A 15,214-nucleotide genomic window follows, 5' to 3' on the forward strand; every position below is an offset into this window, starting at 1 on the left:
TACCTAAGTGACAGCCTATAAACAGCTTTGATTTATATTTTTAATATCTTGAAGCCTATGTTCAAAGGCCCTACAGTCATTATTTAAACCTCTAAGAATGGAAGCATACAGAAAGTTAGGGTTAGAATTATAGTAGGAAACTCCTAAGTAAACAGATGTTTGCTTTAGACTTGAGCCACCACACCACCTAGTGACTCCTTTTAGAATAAAGTAGATTCCCTGTGCATGACCACTGTTGTGAAAGACTTGCATGATAGCAGACCCTAGAATTCCTATCTAGAAACAATTATTTAGTTGTGTGCTATTTAAAGGTGGTGACTGTATGTCTGAAATGTAAAATAGTTGTCATCAAATGTTACTAATTTATATGGTTATGGAGAACATTGTTTCAACCAAAATTAAGACACAGAAACTAACAAACGTATGGAAAAAGAGAAAAATTTTAAACAGTGTAACACTAGAAAGGACTTATGATTAAAATACATATATTTATCTAAGGCCTGAAAGTCAAATGTATTCCATAAAGTTTATTTAATTTCTTGATAGACTTTCTTGCTAGGCAGATGTCTAGGAAAAGGAACAATCATATTAATAGGTAAACATTATTTTGTTTATTGACTCAGCCAATATTCATCTATCCAATAAGATGATCAATATTTATTGGTGGACTAAATAAAAACAAAGAAAACTCAGTCTCTTCCTTTATGGAGCTTAAGCAAATAAATACACACATAAATACATTATGGATCGTGAGAATTGCTGTAAATAAGACTTCAGAGTATCCTGTGAGAGAATAATAAAATAGTGGGATTTTGAAGAGATTTGTGGTATATGAAATAGCAATATAAGAGATGAGAACTGGGACATACACTTTTAAGTGTCTTTTATTTCCTAGGTAATGTATTTGCCACATCTATCAGGTCTGTAGAGCTACATTAGAATCTCTCATCTGCTCTTCCCTAATTTTTCCTTGGGCATGTTATCTCTGGAATCATGTTTTAGCACTTTTCTTTCTCTAACATATTGCTACAGGCCTTCCAATATGATAATATTAGCAATTATTTAATTTTCCTCGTGAATATCTGTTAAAGCTAGACACGAGTGATGGCTTCATGCCTACAGTGTACTTGCTTCAAAAGTGAAAATGAAGTTATAGAAACAGTAGTGTTCCTCCCTTTTTTTGTAGGTATCTGTTCTGTCCAATGAGAAGGAAGTTAAGGTGTGTGAATCTCTTTCTCCTTGGCATTTCTTCTCCAGCTCACTCTCTGTTCCTTCTTTCAAACGCTTGTCAATTTACATAAAACGATAATTAACTTTCTTTTACTTTTCAGAGCAAGGCCTGACAAACTATTAAAATCTATAGAATACCTGAAGATTTGTTGAAATGTGGATTCTGATTCAATAGGTCTGGTGATCCACCCATCCTCCATTCTTGCAATGATTCTAAATGATGATGTTGGTGCTGGTGAATGGACTAATTAATCTAAGTAGCAGGGTTCTAAAGGGCACCATAATCCTCTCATCACTTCTTAAAGCAACGATCTCAAGCTTTTAATTTGGCTTTGAAGCATCAAATAGACAGTATAAAGATGAAAAATACATGTGAATGTGCCATATAGATGCCAAAGTGTTAAGAAAATATCCCTTTTGTTACCAGACAACTCCTGTAAAGATTCTGTTTGGTAGATAGCTTACTATGGTGCCTTTATTCACCACTGTTACTACTGATCCATGCCTCACTTTCTTTTTGACCTTCTGATCTTTTAGCTTCAGATCTCTGTCCTTATCCTGACCACTCACCACCACCCTTGGGATGTCGTTCTGGAGATAAACTTAGAATAAGTTTATTGTCTCCCAGTAATGCATTCATTTTGCTTACATTAATCTCTTACTTTGAGACTTCAAGACATAAGTCAGATCTTTGTTTTGTTCATACTTCTTTACACATTGCCAGGCAAATAAAGATACTCCTCAAGTTACAATGAAGTTACATCCAGAAAAACCTACATAGCTTACAACTGGGCAAAATCATCTGGTAACATGGTACACTGTAGGGTATTTGTTGTTTACCCTTATGATCGTATGGCTGACTGGAAGCTGCAGCTCCCTGCCATTGCCTGACATTGTGAGAGATTATCATACCTTATATTGCTAGCTTGGGAAAAGATCAAAATTCAAAATTTGAAGTATGGTTTCAACTAAATGTCTATTGATCTCACACCATCATAAAATTTTTTAAAAATTCTACGTTAAACAATCTTACAGGAACTATCTGTAATGACTTTCATTACCTGATTATAGGATTGATGGCTGAGGGGATGAATAAATGGATGAATACAGAATTCCAATAGAAATATCTAATGTAGATGACCAGTTGACGGGTGCAGCAAACCACCATGGCACAGGGCACGTGTATACCTGTGTAACAGAACTGCATGTTCTGCACATGTATCTCATGTACACATGTAACCTAAAGTAAAATAAAAAAAAGAACTGCAATTGAATGTTAATCTTATCTCCTCATTACTACCAGTTTCACAGTTTAGATAAAGTATATTGACTGAAGAGGAAATTAATGTAAAATTATTGAAGTGTAGTTTATTAGACTACTAAGTTCTATGTTAAGACTCTTTCTAATTTTATTTCTGTCATTTACTGGCTGTGTCACCTTATGCAAATGCTTGACCTGTATGAGCCTCAGTTTTGTCTTTCACAAACTGGAAGAGCAATATCTATTATACAGGATCGTTGAGTTTTAAAATGCTGTATGTAATGAACATGGCCCAGGACTTCTAATATCACTTGTTAAATGTGGGTCTCAAGCAAGCAAAGAGAAGGACAAATGGATTGTTTTTGAGGGCTGCTTAATAGCTTGTTTCATCAAAAAAGTTATAAAGTTGAAAATACTAGACCATTGGGTTATATGCAGTAATATCTCAGAAGAGAAGACTAAAGAGCAATAATTATAGGTAATGAATATATTTTTATTTTTAATTTTTAAATGTTTTAACTGTTTTCTCTTTTATTTTTCGCAGTTTGCTACTAATGGTAACTTGTGTTAAGTAATAACCACCACAAAAAAGGGCATTGAGCTTAAGGATTTTTAAATATTGCTTTATACCATACATGAATAATAATATTTTAGCTGCTTATTAACTTTTAGATCAAGAAGTCTCACTTCTCTTATACAAAGTAAATTGTGATGAACTGCTATTGGAATGATGCATGACTTACCTGAAATTATTTTGTAGCTGTTCTATTCAAGCCAGTAGTCAAACCTTGGACTCAGTCCCTTTGCAGCTGATTTTTAAAACAGTATTATTTTCCCCTGCCAAATAGATTTGAGATTGGACCACTGGACAAATGTTCTGAAAAAGTTAAAAAAATAAAAAATAGACTTGTTGCTTGCATTACTTTTGTAATTACATTTACCATAGATGACTGACACTTCTTAGGTTGAACTCAAGAATAATTGAGAATAAAATCTCTAAAAAGTATATTGCTGTGTTAGGGAATTTTATGTACAATGGGCCATAAAGAATTTGGGAAAGTACAGATGATTAAGTAGAAAATTGATTTGGAATCTGTTATTAAAATATAATGAGTGTTTCATAGCTTCTATAGGTGGAATAGTTCATTCTCAAGTCATGAGAGTCTGAAAGTATAACTTTTTCAAATGTTTTTACATAATTCGTTATAAGAAAAAGGAAGTATGAGTGCTATAAATATAGTTGAGTTTTGCCACGGGCTAGGGAAGTTCATTTATTTATTTATTTAAGAAATATTTACCCAACACCCATTGTGCTCCAATTTCTGTTTTTCAAGTTGATCGTACAGTAATGAACACATATGATTACTAATTCTATATTGACCTTGATTTTGAAGCATAAAGTGGTCTATATATGTGGCGCTTGTCCCTATAATTAATACAAAAATTAATACAAAATTAATACAAAAATTTATTTTGATCCCATATATTTGGAAAAAATCTGTGGTCGAGTAGGGAATATATCGTTATACTATAAAGATTTTTTTAAATGTTCAATGAAAAGGGCTTCAATTAAAGGAGGAAATATGAAGCTCCTCATATTCAAAAATAAATACCACTAACAGGGATACTGTAGCAGTTACTTCTGTAATAGATAATAAGATTAAAGGACAGAAATTGCCACATCATAAATAACTAGAACTTAATGGTGGTTGTATATTTGTTTGCAAGCAACATGTTACTAAATCATGCTGAATAATATAAATTATAATGTTGAGTAGCATTTGTTACTATACAGTTGTAATTGTTGAATTTTCAATTTTTAAGTGCTCAATTCTAAATAATGTTTTCATTTTTAGTGTAGAGCCAGTTTTCCAATTATAGAATTTATATCCGTTTGTTACAGATTAACTAGGCAGTACATAGAATTTATCTCCATACAAATTGATGAGTACATTTTCTTTCTGAAAAAAATATTAAAAATAAATTTATTTCAAAATTGCTTTAGATTATGAATAATTCCTAAAATGCTTTTGAAACTAGAAGTCCAGGGGGCTGGGCGTGGTGGCTCAAGCCTGTAATCCCTGCACTTTGAGAGGCCGAGACGGGCGGATCACGAGGTCAGGAGATCGAGACCATCCTGGCTAACACGGTGAAACCCCGTCTCTACTAAAAAATACAAAAAACTAGCCGGGCGAGGTGGTGGGCGCCTGTAGTCCCAGCTACTCAGGAGGCTGAGGCAGGAGAATGGCGTGAACCCAGGAGGCGGAGCTTGCAGTGAGCCGAGATCCGGCCACTGCACTCCAGCCCGGGCAACAGAGCCAGACTCCGTCTCTAAAAAAAAAAAAAAGAAAGAAAGAAGTCTTATTTATCCGAAGTTTTAATTATTGCTTTTGTTACTTAAAACAGAGTGGACTAATTCCTTTCTTTATATCACCATGAACACATGGTCCTTCAATTTATTTACATAAATATGTAAATTTAAAACTTTTAGTTTAATTTAATGCACAGGAAATGTTCCATACAAAGAGGAGTTACTGCATTCTGAAATTTTGTACTCATTCAATGTTTTTTGAAATAATAATGCTTCTAATTTTAATATAATATTTTTATAATTTTAAGTATGGCATACACAAGAATATTCCTATCAAGCTAATGATTTTTAACTTTTACTTTAAGTACAAGGGTACAAATGCAGCTTTGTTATAAAGGTATATTGCATGATGCTGAAGTTTGGAGCATGACTGAACCTGTCACCCAGGTAGTGAGCATAGTACCCAATAGGTAGTTTTTTGACTCTTGTCCCCTTTCTTTTGCCCCTTCTTGTTTTCCTCAGTGTCTGTTGTTCCTATCTTTATGTCCTTGTTTACCCAATTTTTATTTCCCACTTATAAATGAGAATATGTGGTATTTGATTTTCTGTTTCTGTGTTAGTTGGCTTAGGATAATGGTTTCCACTTGCAACCATGTTGCTGGAAAAGACATAATTTCATTTTGTATGGCTATATATTATTCTAGACTATATATGTACTACCTTTTTTTTTGTTTTTTCATCTAATCCACTGTTGATGAGTACCTGGGTTGATTCCATGTCTTTGGTATTGTGAATAGTGCTGCGATGAACATACTGGTATATGTGTCTTTTTGGTGGAATTATTTATTTATTTATTTATTTATTTTGATACATATCCAGTAATGAGATTGGTGGGTTGAATTGTGGTTCAGTTCTTAGTTCTTTGAGAAATCTCCAAACTGCTTTCCACAGTGGCTTAACTAATTTACATCTCTACCAACAATGAACAAGTGTTCCCTTTTCTCTGTAACCTCACCAACATCTGCTATTTTTTGACTTGTTAGCGAAAGCCATTCTAATTGGTGAGAGATGGTATCTCATTGTGGTTTTTATTTGCATTTCTCTGATAAGTGGTGGTGTTGAGCAATTTTTCATATGTTTGTTGGCCACGTGTATGTCTTCTTTCAAAATATCTCTGTTCATGTTCTTTGCCTACTTCTTCGTGGGGTTATTTTAGTTTTATTTTTTACTGGCTGATTTAAGTTCCTTGTAGATGCTGGATATTAGACCTTTGTCCAGTGCATAGTTTGCAAATATTTTTTTTCCTATTCTGTAGGTTGTCTGTTTACTCTTTTAATAGTTTCTCTTGCTGTGCAGAAGCTCTCTAGTTTAATTAGGCCCCACTTGTCAATTTTTGTTTTTGTTGCAATTGCTTTTGAGGACTTAGCCATAAATTACTTGCCAAAGGTGACATAAAGAAGGGTATTTCCCATAAAAATTTAAGATAGATGAAAGACTTACATAGAAAACCTCAAACTATGAAAATCCTACAAAAGCTAATGATTTTGTTTAATCTAATTTTTAACTTTTGTGGGTACATAGTAGGTATATATATTTATGGGATACATGATATATTTTGATTCAGGCATATAATGCATAATAATCACATTATGGTAGATGGGGGGGTATATCCATTTTCTCAAGTATTTACCCTTTCTTTGTGTTACAAATAATCCAGTTATACTCTTAGTCATTTTAAAGTGTACAATAAATTATTATTGACTTTAGTCACCCTATTGTGCTATCAAATACTAGATCATATTCATTTATGTTATTATATTTTTGTACCCATTCATCATCTCCACTTCCCTCAACCTCACCCCACTACCCTTCCAGCCTCTGGTAACCATCATTCAGCTTTCTAATCCTATGAGTTCAATCCTTTTAATTTTTAGCTCCCACAAATACGGGAGAATATGAAGTTTGTCTATCTATACCTGGTTTATTTCACTTAATGACTTCCATTTTGTTGTTGTTGTTGAGACAGAGTCTTGCTCTTCTGCCCAGGCTGGAGTGCAGTGGGGCGATCTCGGCTCACTGCAAGCTCTGTCTCCCGGTTTCGGCTCACTGCAAGCTCTGTCTCTGTCTCCCGATTTCGGCTCACTGCAAGCTCCCGATCTCGGCTCACTGCAAGCTCTGTCTCCCGGCCATTCTCCTGCCTCCCCAGCAGCTGGAACTACAGGCGCACACTGCCACGCCCAGCTTTGTGTGTGTGTGTGTTTTTAGTAGAGACGGGGTTTCACCATGTTAGCCAGGATGGTCTCGATCTCCTGACCTTGTGATTCGCCCGCCTCAGCCTCCCAAAGTGCTGGGATTACAGGCGTGAGCCACCACTCCTGGCCTATGACTTCCAGTTTTATCTATGTTGTTGCAAATGACAGGATCTCATTGTTTTTGATGGCTGAATAGTACTCATGGTGTATATGTACTATTTTTCTTTATTCATTTCTCTGTTGATGAACACTTAGGTTGGTACTAAATCTTGGCTATTGTGCAGAGTACTGCCATAAACTTGAAAATACAGATGACTCTTCAATATACTGATTTCGTTTCTTTCGGATATATATCTAGCAGTGGTATTGCTGGAACATATGGTAGCTCAGTTTTTCGAGGAATCTCCAAACTGTTCTCCACGGTGGCTGTACTTATTCACATTCCCACCAACAATGTAGGAGGGTTCCCTTTTCTCCACATCCTCTCCAGCATTTGCCTGACTTCTGCACATAAGCCATTTTAACTGGGGTGAGTTAATACCTCATTGTCGTTTTGATTTCCATTTATCTGAGGATCAGTGATGTTGAGCACGTTTTCATATGACTGTTTGCCATTTGTATGTTTTCTTGAGAAATATCTATTCAGATCTTTTGCCCATTTTTCAATTGGATTATGAGACTTTTCCTATTGAGTTGTTTGAGCTTCTTATATATTCCGGTTACTAATCCCTTGTCAGATGGATAGTTTGCAAGTATTATTTCCTTTCTGTGGACTGTCTCTCCACTTTATTGTTTCCTTTGCTGTGCAGAAGCTTTGTAACTTGATGCAATTCCATTTGTCCATTTTTGCTTTGGTTGCCTGTGCTTGTAGGGTATTACTCAGGAAATACTTGCCCAGTCGTATGTTCTGGAGAGTTTCCCCAATTAAAATATATATGTATATATATATTATCAGTGTCGTAGTTTGGGGTCTTAGATTTAAGTATGTTTACCATCCTGGCTAACACAGTGAAACCCCGTCTCTACTAAAAATACGAAAAACTAGCCGGGCGAGGTGGCGGGCGCCTGTAGTTCCAGCTACTCGGGAGGCTGAGGCAGGAGAATGGCGTAAACCCGGGAGGCGGAGCTTGCAGTGAGCTGAGATCCGGCCACTGCACTCCAGCCCGGGCAACAGAGCGAGACTCCGTCTCAAAAAAAAAAAAAAAAAAAAAAAAAGATTTAAGTATGTTTAATCTATTTTGACTTGATTTTTGTGTGTGGTAAGAGATGGGGGTCTAGTTTCATTTTTCTGCATATGGATATCCAGTGTTTTCCAGCACCATTTATTGAATAGACTGTCCTTTCTCCAATGTATGGTCTTGGCACCTTTGTCGAAAATGAACTCACTGTAGATGTATAAATTTGTTTTTGGGTTTTCTGTGCTGTTTCATTTGTCTGTGTGTCTGTTTTATGCCAGTACCATGCTGTTTTGGTTACTATAGCTGTATAGTATAATTTGAAGTCCATACCACTTTAAAAATCAAAAATTGGCGAAAAAACAGGGAGTGAGCTAATACATGATTAGGTTGTTGCATTTATGTATCTTACCTTTGGGTTTGAATTTGTCATAGATGATTGCAATATTTTGTCTTTGTATGTGGGGAACAAAAGAGACCAGATAGCTTAGCAAATTGAGTTGTTAGTAACGTAGGCTTCAACATATAGCATTACTTTTCTTAAATGAATTTTCTAAACAGTTTTGTAAGGCTAATGTTGTTTATATTCAGTTTTGTTAAATAACACTGTACACTCCAATTTTCTTGATTCCTCTAGGTTACAACAGTTACATTTCAAGATTTGCCAGGCTGTGTTCTTTCTACACTGGCAGAGTGTACAAATCTTCAGTTTCTATCCCTTCAACACTGTGGATTAACTTCTTTGCACAGCCTGAGTAATTGTAAAAAACTTAAGTACATTGATGCACAGGTATGCTGTCTGTCCTACTGTTATTTATTTTATAATAAAATGTAAAATGGATTTATGTTTACATTTCAGAAATGACACTTTTGAAGAAACAATTACTAAACTAACCTGTAACTCAGAGCCTGAAGAGATCAAGTGGTGTAGTAAAGTTTTGAGAAGCAGAGAGGGAAGTTTATTGGATGATATAACCTAAAATGACTTATCTCTTTTTGTAGCTAATATGGTTATGGTTTTCATTACTTTTGCTGCACAACAAATGACTATATTACTTAGTAGTTTCAACCAACAACCATCTTATTTGTTCATGGTTCTGTGGGCCATTAATTGTGACTAAACTTGGCTGGGCATTTTTTCTGATTTTTATTGTATTTGCTGGGTCTCTTATGTAACTGTAGTCAGATGGAAGCTAGAGCTAGAATGTCCTAAATCACTTACCTTATATGTCTGCTGCCGTGGCAGAATTGTCTGGAAGATGGGAATCTCTCTGTTATCTGGGGCTTCTTTCCAGGGTGTTTGTAGGGTATTTCTCAAGAGCAGGATCTCAAGAACCTAAAAGACATGCTGCAGTGCGCAAATGCTTATAAAACATCTGCTTACATCATGTTGGCTAATGTTTTATTGGCTAAGCCCTGAGGTCATGTGAAAGGGGACTGTATGCATATGTGAATATTGGTTTCTGATGTTTACTGGGAGCTACCAAAGTAACAGTCTATTAAAATCTATCCTCTGGCTTATAATGATTCACATCTTTCCCACATGCAAAATACATTCATATCCCAAATACACCAAAGTATCATTAACTTAAGGCATCGGGCTCAAGCTTGAAGCACAGGCTTTTCTCATCTAAATCAGATCCAGGTGAAGAGGAGGCTCATTAGGTCCAGTTCCTTGGATGCATCCACTGAGGTGAAGCCCGCTCAACTCAGATATCTGCAATCTAAAATTAAAAATTATCTACTGCCACCCCACATACAATGGTGAGACACAGCTTGATTACCAACAGTAGCCATTCCCATTCAAGATGGGAGAGACAAGAATGACAATATATTCACTTTTTAAAATTTATATTGTTTAAAATACTTGTTATCCTCTGTGTTTTAAAACAATAATATTTAATACATTAAAAATTAATTATTTATTAGTTTACTTAATATTTTCATCCAAATAGTATAACGGTTTGCAGGGTTATCTTAGAAGTTAAAGATTCAGATATTAATTTGGAGATCCTATCTCATCTTTCCTCTTTTTGAAAGCTTTAAATATTTCATTAATAAGCCATTGAAGTAAAACTAATTGCATTTGTTCTTTGCTTCAGGAAAACCGTATTGAAGCTATTGACTGTGAAAATTTGGAAAATCTCTGTGTTGTTCTTCTTAATAAAAATCAACTGACTTCTCTTCATGGTTTGGATGGCTGCACTAATATTCAATGTCTTGAACTTTCACATAATAAAATTACTCGAATTGGTAAGCACAATGAAATTTTAATATTTAAATATTTGTTTCTCATAATTTATTTTGTTTTATTTATTCCTTTTTAAGAGTAGGCCGCCATCACAAATCTGCATATTTTATTTATGTTATACTTTTAAAATCTAGATTAGAAAAATACAATTTTTTTTTTTTTTTTTTTTTTGAGACGGAGTCTCGCTCTGTCACCCAGGCTGGAGTGCTGTGGCCGGATCTCAGCTCACTGCAAGCTCTGCCTCCCGGGTTTATGCCATTCTCCTGCCTCAGCCTCCTGAGTAGCTGAGACTACAGGCGCCCGCCACCTCGCCCGGCTAGTTTTTTTGTATTTTTTAGTAGAGACAGGGTTTCACCATGTTAGCCAGGATGGTCTCGATCTCCTGACCTCGTGATCCGCCCGTCTCGGCCTCCCAAAGTGCTGGGATTACAGGCTTGAGCCACCGCGCCCGGCCACAGAAAAATACAATTATTTTTAATGTCTTTAAAGGGGAATATGCTCTCCCACCACTGGCAACTCTGTAGTTGTTAGCAGCCCCCCAAGTTAGTATATATGCTTCTCTGTTTCTTTTCCTACATCCAATAGTGATCTGAGCTCTACGGGAATATAACACCTTGATATTGTGCCTTGATATTTTTATGGATCCTATGCTTCCCAAATGCCTCAGCAGTTGTTGTAACTGTTTGCTGGTAAACGTTTTTCATCACCACTCTCATTAGCTACATACATCACTTGTACTAATCTTTCCTTCTTCAGATAAAGTTGCTAAAACTACATGAAAGATTCTTCAGGCTGAATCTCCCTAAACTTCTCAGTCCCTCCAGAGCTGTATCTGCATATCTATGTAACTATATTGACTTCCTTCCTTATGTCTTATAATTTGTATAGGTAGCAATGAAAATCCCTTTTCTTACTTAAAGACCGGTCCTTTTATTTTTTTGTTTTAGCAATTTTTTTGTGGACTCAAGTTTATCTTTTATTTTTTATTTATCTATTTTTATTTTTTTGATAAGGTCTTGCTATGTTGCCCAGGCTTGTCTCGAACTCCTGGGCTCAACGGATTTGCCCACCTCAGTTTCCTGAGTAGCTGGGACTACAGACATGTGCCACTACAGTCAACTAGTCCTATTTTCTATAAATATTCCCATCAGCCCTTCTGGACCTTCCTCCATTATTTTTCATCAGCCTTCTGTCAAAGTGTTTCTATTGCTGTGCCTTTTCTCTCACATTTCTAAATGAAAATAAAAACAAAAAACAAAACAAAACAAAATAACATTTCCTTTTACCTCACACTGAGTTCTGTCTTTGCCTGCCTTCTCTTCTTCCCCTTTATTGTCAAGTTTTGGGAAAGAAAGAATGTTTTGTGTTTGCTTTCACCTCTTATTACCCAACTTCCCTCTTCTACCCACTGAAATGCAACTCAAGTTACTTCTGCATTATTGTCAGCGTGATGATTCTGAAGTAAAAATTGTATTATTCACCTCCTGGCTTGAATTCCTCTATTTTTTAAATTATTTTATTCATTATGAAATTCTCAAGGGCCTTGGTAGAGGGTTAATAATGGTTAATGACAAATCAAGGATTGCCAAAACGTTGGGAACTGGATTAACACTTTACTTTGATGTGGTACAAATGGCTGAAATATTGGGCTCCCAGAGGATACCATACTGTCCACCTTTTCAATCTTATAATCATTAGAAAGTCTAATCTAGACTGAAATATCAGAGTAGAATGGGCATAGATAGGGGAACAGTAGTAAGCTTAATTTCTGTGTTTAGTCCTGGTTCTACTATTAGTTTTGTTTCTCTGTGTATGTTTTGCTTTTTCTTTTCTTTTTATTGTGGAAAATTTCAAACATTTATAAATGTAGAATAATACATGGAAATTCCATATAACCGTTAGTTATATTAAACATTTGCTTCATCTTTACTTTTTTGGGGTTTTGATTTCATTTTTTCTTTCATAAAGCAGATCCCCAGACCATGTAATTCCATTCTTTCATGCTTCAGGAGACAATTTTCAATAATATGGCCCTCTCTTACTTAACCCCAGTGCATTATAACACCTAATGGAATTAATAATGAATCCTTGTATCAACTGATAGTACATAATCAAATTTTTCTAATTTCCTAAGTGTCTGAGTTTATTGGAATCATAATATCAATAATGAGTATATATTACATTTATCTAGGACTTTGAAGTCTCTTTAAATCTGCAGCAGTCCTCACGGCTTTTTTTCCCCCTCCTCCATTGATTTGTTGCAGAACCTGTGTGAATTGTCTTATGGAATGTCATGCCTCAGGCTTTGTCCATTTACATTTTTTAGTTTTATTGAAATTGTTTCGTTAAACCCTGTATTTTCTATAAATTGAAGTTAGTTAAAAAAGGTTTGATTAAATTCGGAAGTAAACTGCTTTGGCAGGAATTCTTCATAGGTGGTGTTCTGTGCTTTATATTTGATTACATCAGCAGTCATACAGTATTTGACAGTTTACTTTTAGTGATGCTACACTTGAGTGTTGGGTATAGCTGACGATAGTCTAAACACTCCATTATAAAGTTCGCCATCAACCTTTCATCTAATGTTCATCCATTAATTAATATGACCTGGATCAATTAATGCAGCAGAGGATATGATTCGTGAGTTTTCTATTTGATCATTTCTTCCACAGCCTTTAAGCTGGAATTCTTTAATCAGTTAGAACTATTTTGTTATCCCGAAATGCTTTGTAGCATAAAGTCAGGGCTAAATGCTTACTATTGTATTATAAACTCTTAAAGTCTTAGTGACCCTAGTTACTTTCAGTGGTGCTAACTTGTTTTTGGTTTGTTTATTTAGTTTGTTTTACTACTTCTTCTACCTTTCTCTCTCTCTCTCAATATTCTTATGAAAATATACATTTTTATAGCTCAGAATATTTTAGTCAGTTGCTCTGTTATTCATTTTGATACTCTAATTGTTTTGTGAGCTTGAATTGAGGATGGCAAATATGCTTTAGACTTACAGCTGTATTCATATTTTCTTCCACTATATTCCATGGTTTGTGGCAACATTATTATAACCACGTGCCATATCTTATCCATAAAATAGCTTCAAAACAACAATGCCACTATAACTATTGACAATGTAACTTATTGTCAATAGTAATTTTTTTAAAGATTTCTTTACATTTTTTGTCCTTGCACTATCCCAAACAGATATGATTAAAATAGTATGTTATAAAACCATTTGAAATATTTTATCTTTGGGAGTAGGTTATAAATTTGATAATTTAGTTTTCTACTAAGTTGATAAATTAATTCACTTTTCCCATTTGATTGTGTTTAACTTTTATATGTAACACAGATTCATGATTCCAAAATGAAAACTACATGAAAAAAGCATACTGAAGATACTGTGCTTTAGTTCCTGTCTTTTTCACTCTTCTCTCCTGTTTACTTTTATATGTGGAATTTTTGTATAATATGTACATACATAATATGTAAAACATATATATGTGTGCATCTATATATTTGCACATATCTAAGGAAATACATGTATGTATGCTAATCCTCTCACAAAATGTAGCATATTTTAAGTACTGTTCTTTATCTTGCTTTTTTCACTTAACAACTTATTATGGAATTTATAATTCTTTTTCCATAGCTGCTTAATTTTCTGTTGTGTGAAATGACCAGAGTTTTCCCATTTTTGCCTTGCTGATGGATATTGGATGGTCTCCTATCTTCCACATTACTATAATGAATATAACATCTACTTAATTTCATATTTGGTCAGATATATCTTCAGGTTAATTTCCTGCCATTTGTATCAATGGGACAAAAGATACCAATAATTTAGGAAGATAGTGTCAGAATCCTTTTATATATATTGTGCCTATTCTCATGCTGCTGACAAAGACATACCCGAGAATGGGTGATTTATAAAGGAAAGAGGTTTAATGGACTCACAGTTCCACATGACTGGGAGGCTTCAAAATCATGGAGGAAGACAATGGAAGAACAAAAGGACATCTTACATGGCGGCAGGCAAAAGGGCTTGCGCAGGAGAACTCCCATTTGTAAAACCACCAGATCTTGTGAGATTTATTCACTACCACAAGAGCAATATGGAGGAAACTTCCCCCATGATTCAGTTATCTCTACCTGGCCTACCCTTGACATGTGGGGATTATTACCATACAAGGTGAGATTTGGGTGGGGACACAACCAAACCATATCTTTGCCGTTTGTTACTTTTACCACATATGCGTGATAATACTACTTTCTTGACTTTTTCTTTTCTGTTTATTATTCTGTCTTTTCTGTTTTGAGTTAAATATTTAATTCAATTATTTTTAAATTTTTTTATCATATTGATATAAATACTTAAATCTATAGATTTTCCTCTGAGCAGTGCTTAGTCTGTAACTTCTGACATGTAGATATTTTCATCATTTTTATAACTTTAGAGTTTTTAAAAATCTTTTATCTAAGATTTAAAATTTCCAAATAAAAAGGTCATTTTTTTGTTGATTCTTTTTAGTTTTGTTGCTTTATAGCTGGAGAATAATTTTTGTGCTATTTCTTCTTTTGGAACTTATTTTGGCTCTCTTGCTAATCTAATATGTGGTCAATTTTCATGAATGTTTTAGATGTACTTGAAAAGGAGGCAGGGTTTTTTTTTATTATTATTAGGATAAAGAGTTTGTTTTATATGTATAAGATCTACCTTACTGATAATTTTTCTTAAGG

The 15,214-nt window shown here is 34.7% G+C and overlaps 1 protein-coding gene across 1 annotated transcript in view; it reads left to right on the plus strand.

The window, feature by feature from the left end:
• Positions 1-15,214, plus strand: part of LRRIQ1 (leucine rich repeats and IQ motif containing 1) — a 212,485-nt gene that overhangs the window by 21,820 nt on the left and 175,451 nt on the right. Inside the window, 2 exon segments of the mRNA XM_023203947.1 lie at positions 8,867-9,019; positions 10,332-10,482. Of these exon segments, the coding sequence (XP_023059715.1) occupies positions 8,867-9,019; positions 10,332-10,482 (304 nt within the window).

This window comes from Piliocolobus tephrosceles, chromosome 10 (genome assembly GCF_002776525.5).
Source record: "Piliocolobus tephrosceles isolate RC106 chromosome 10, ASM277652v3, whole genome shotgun sequence".
Taxonomy (NCBI): Eukaryota; Metazoa; Chordata; class Mammalia; order Primates; family Cercopithecidae; genus Piliocolobus; species Piliocolobus tephrosceles.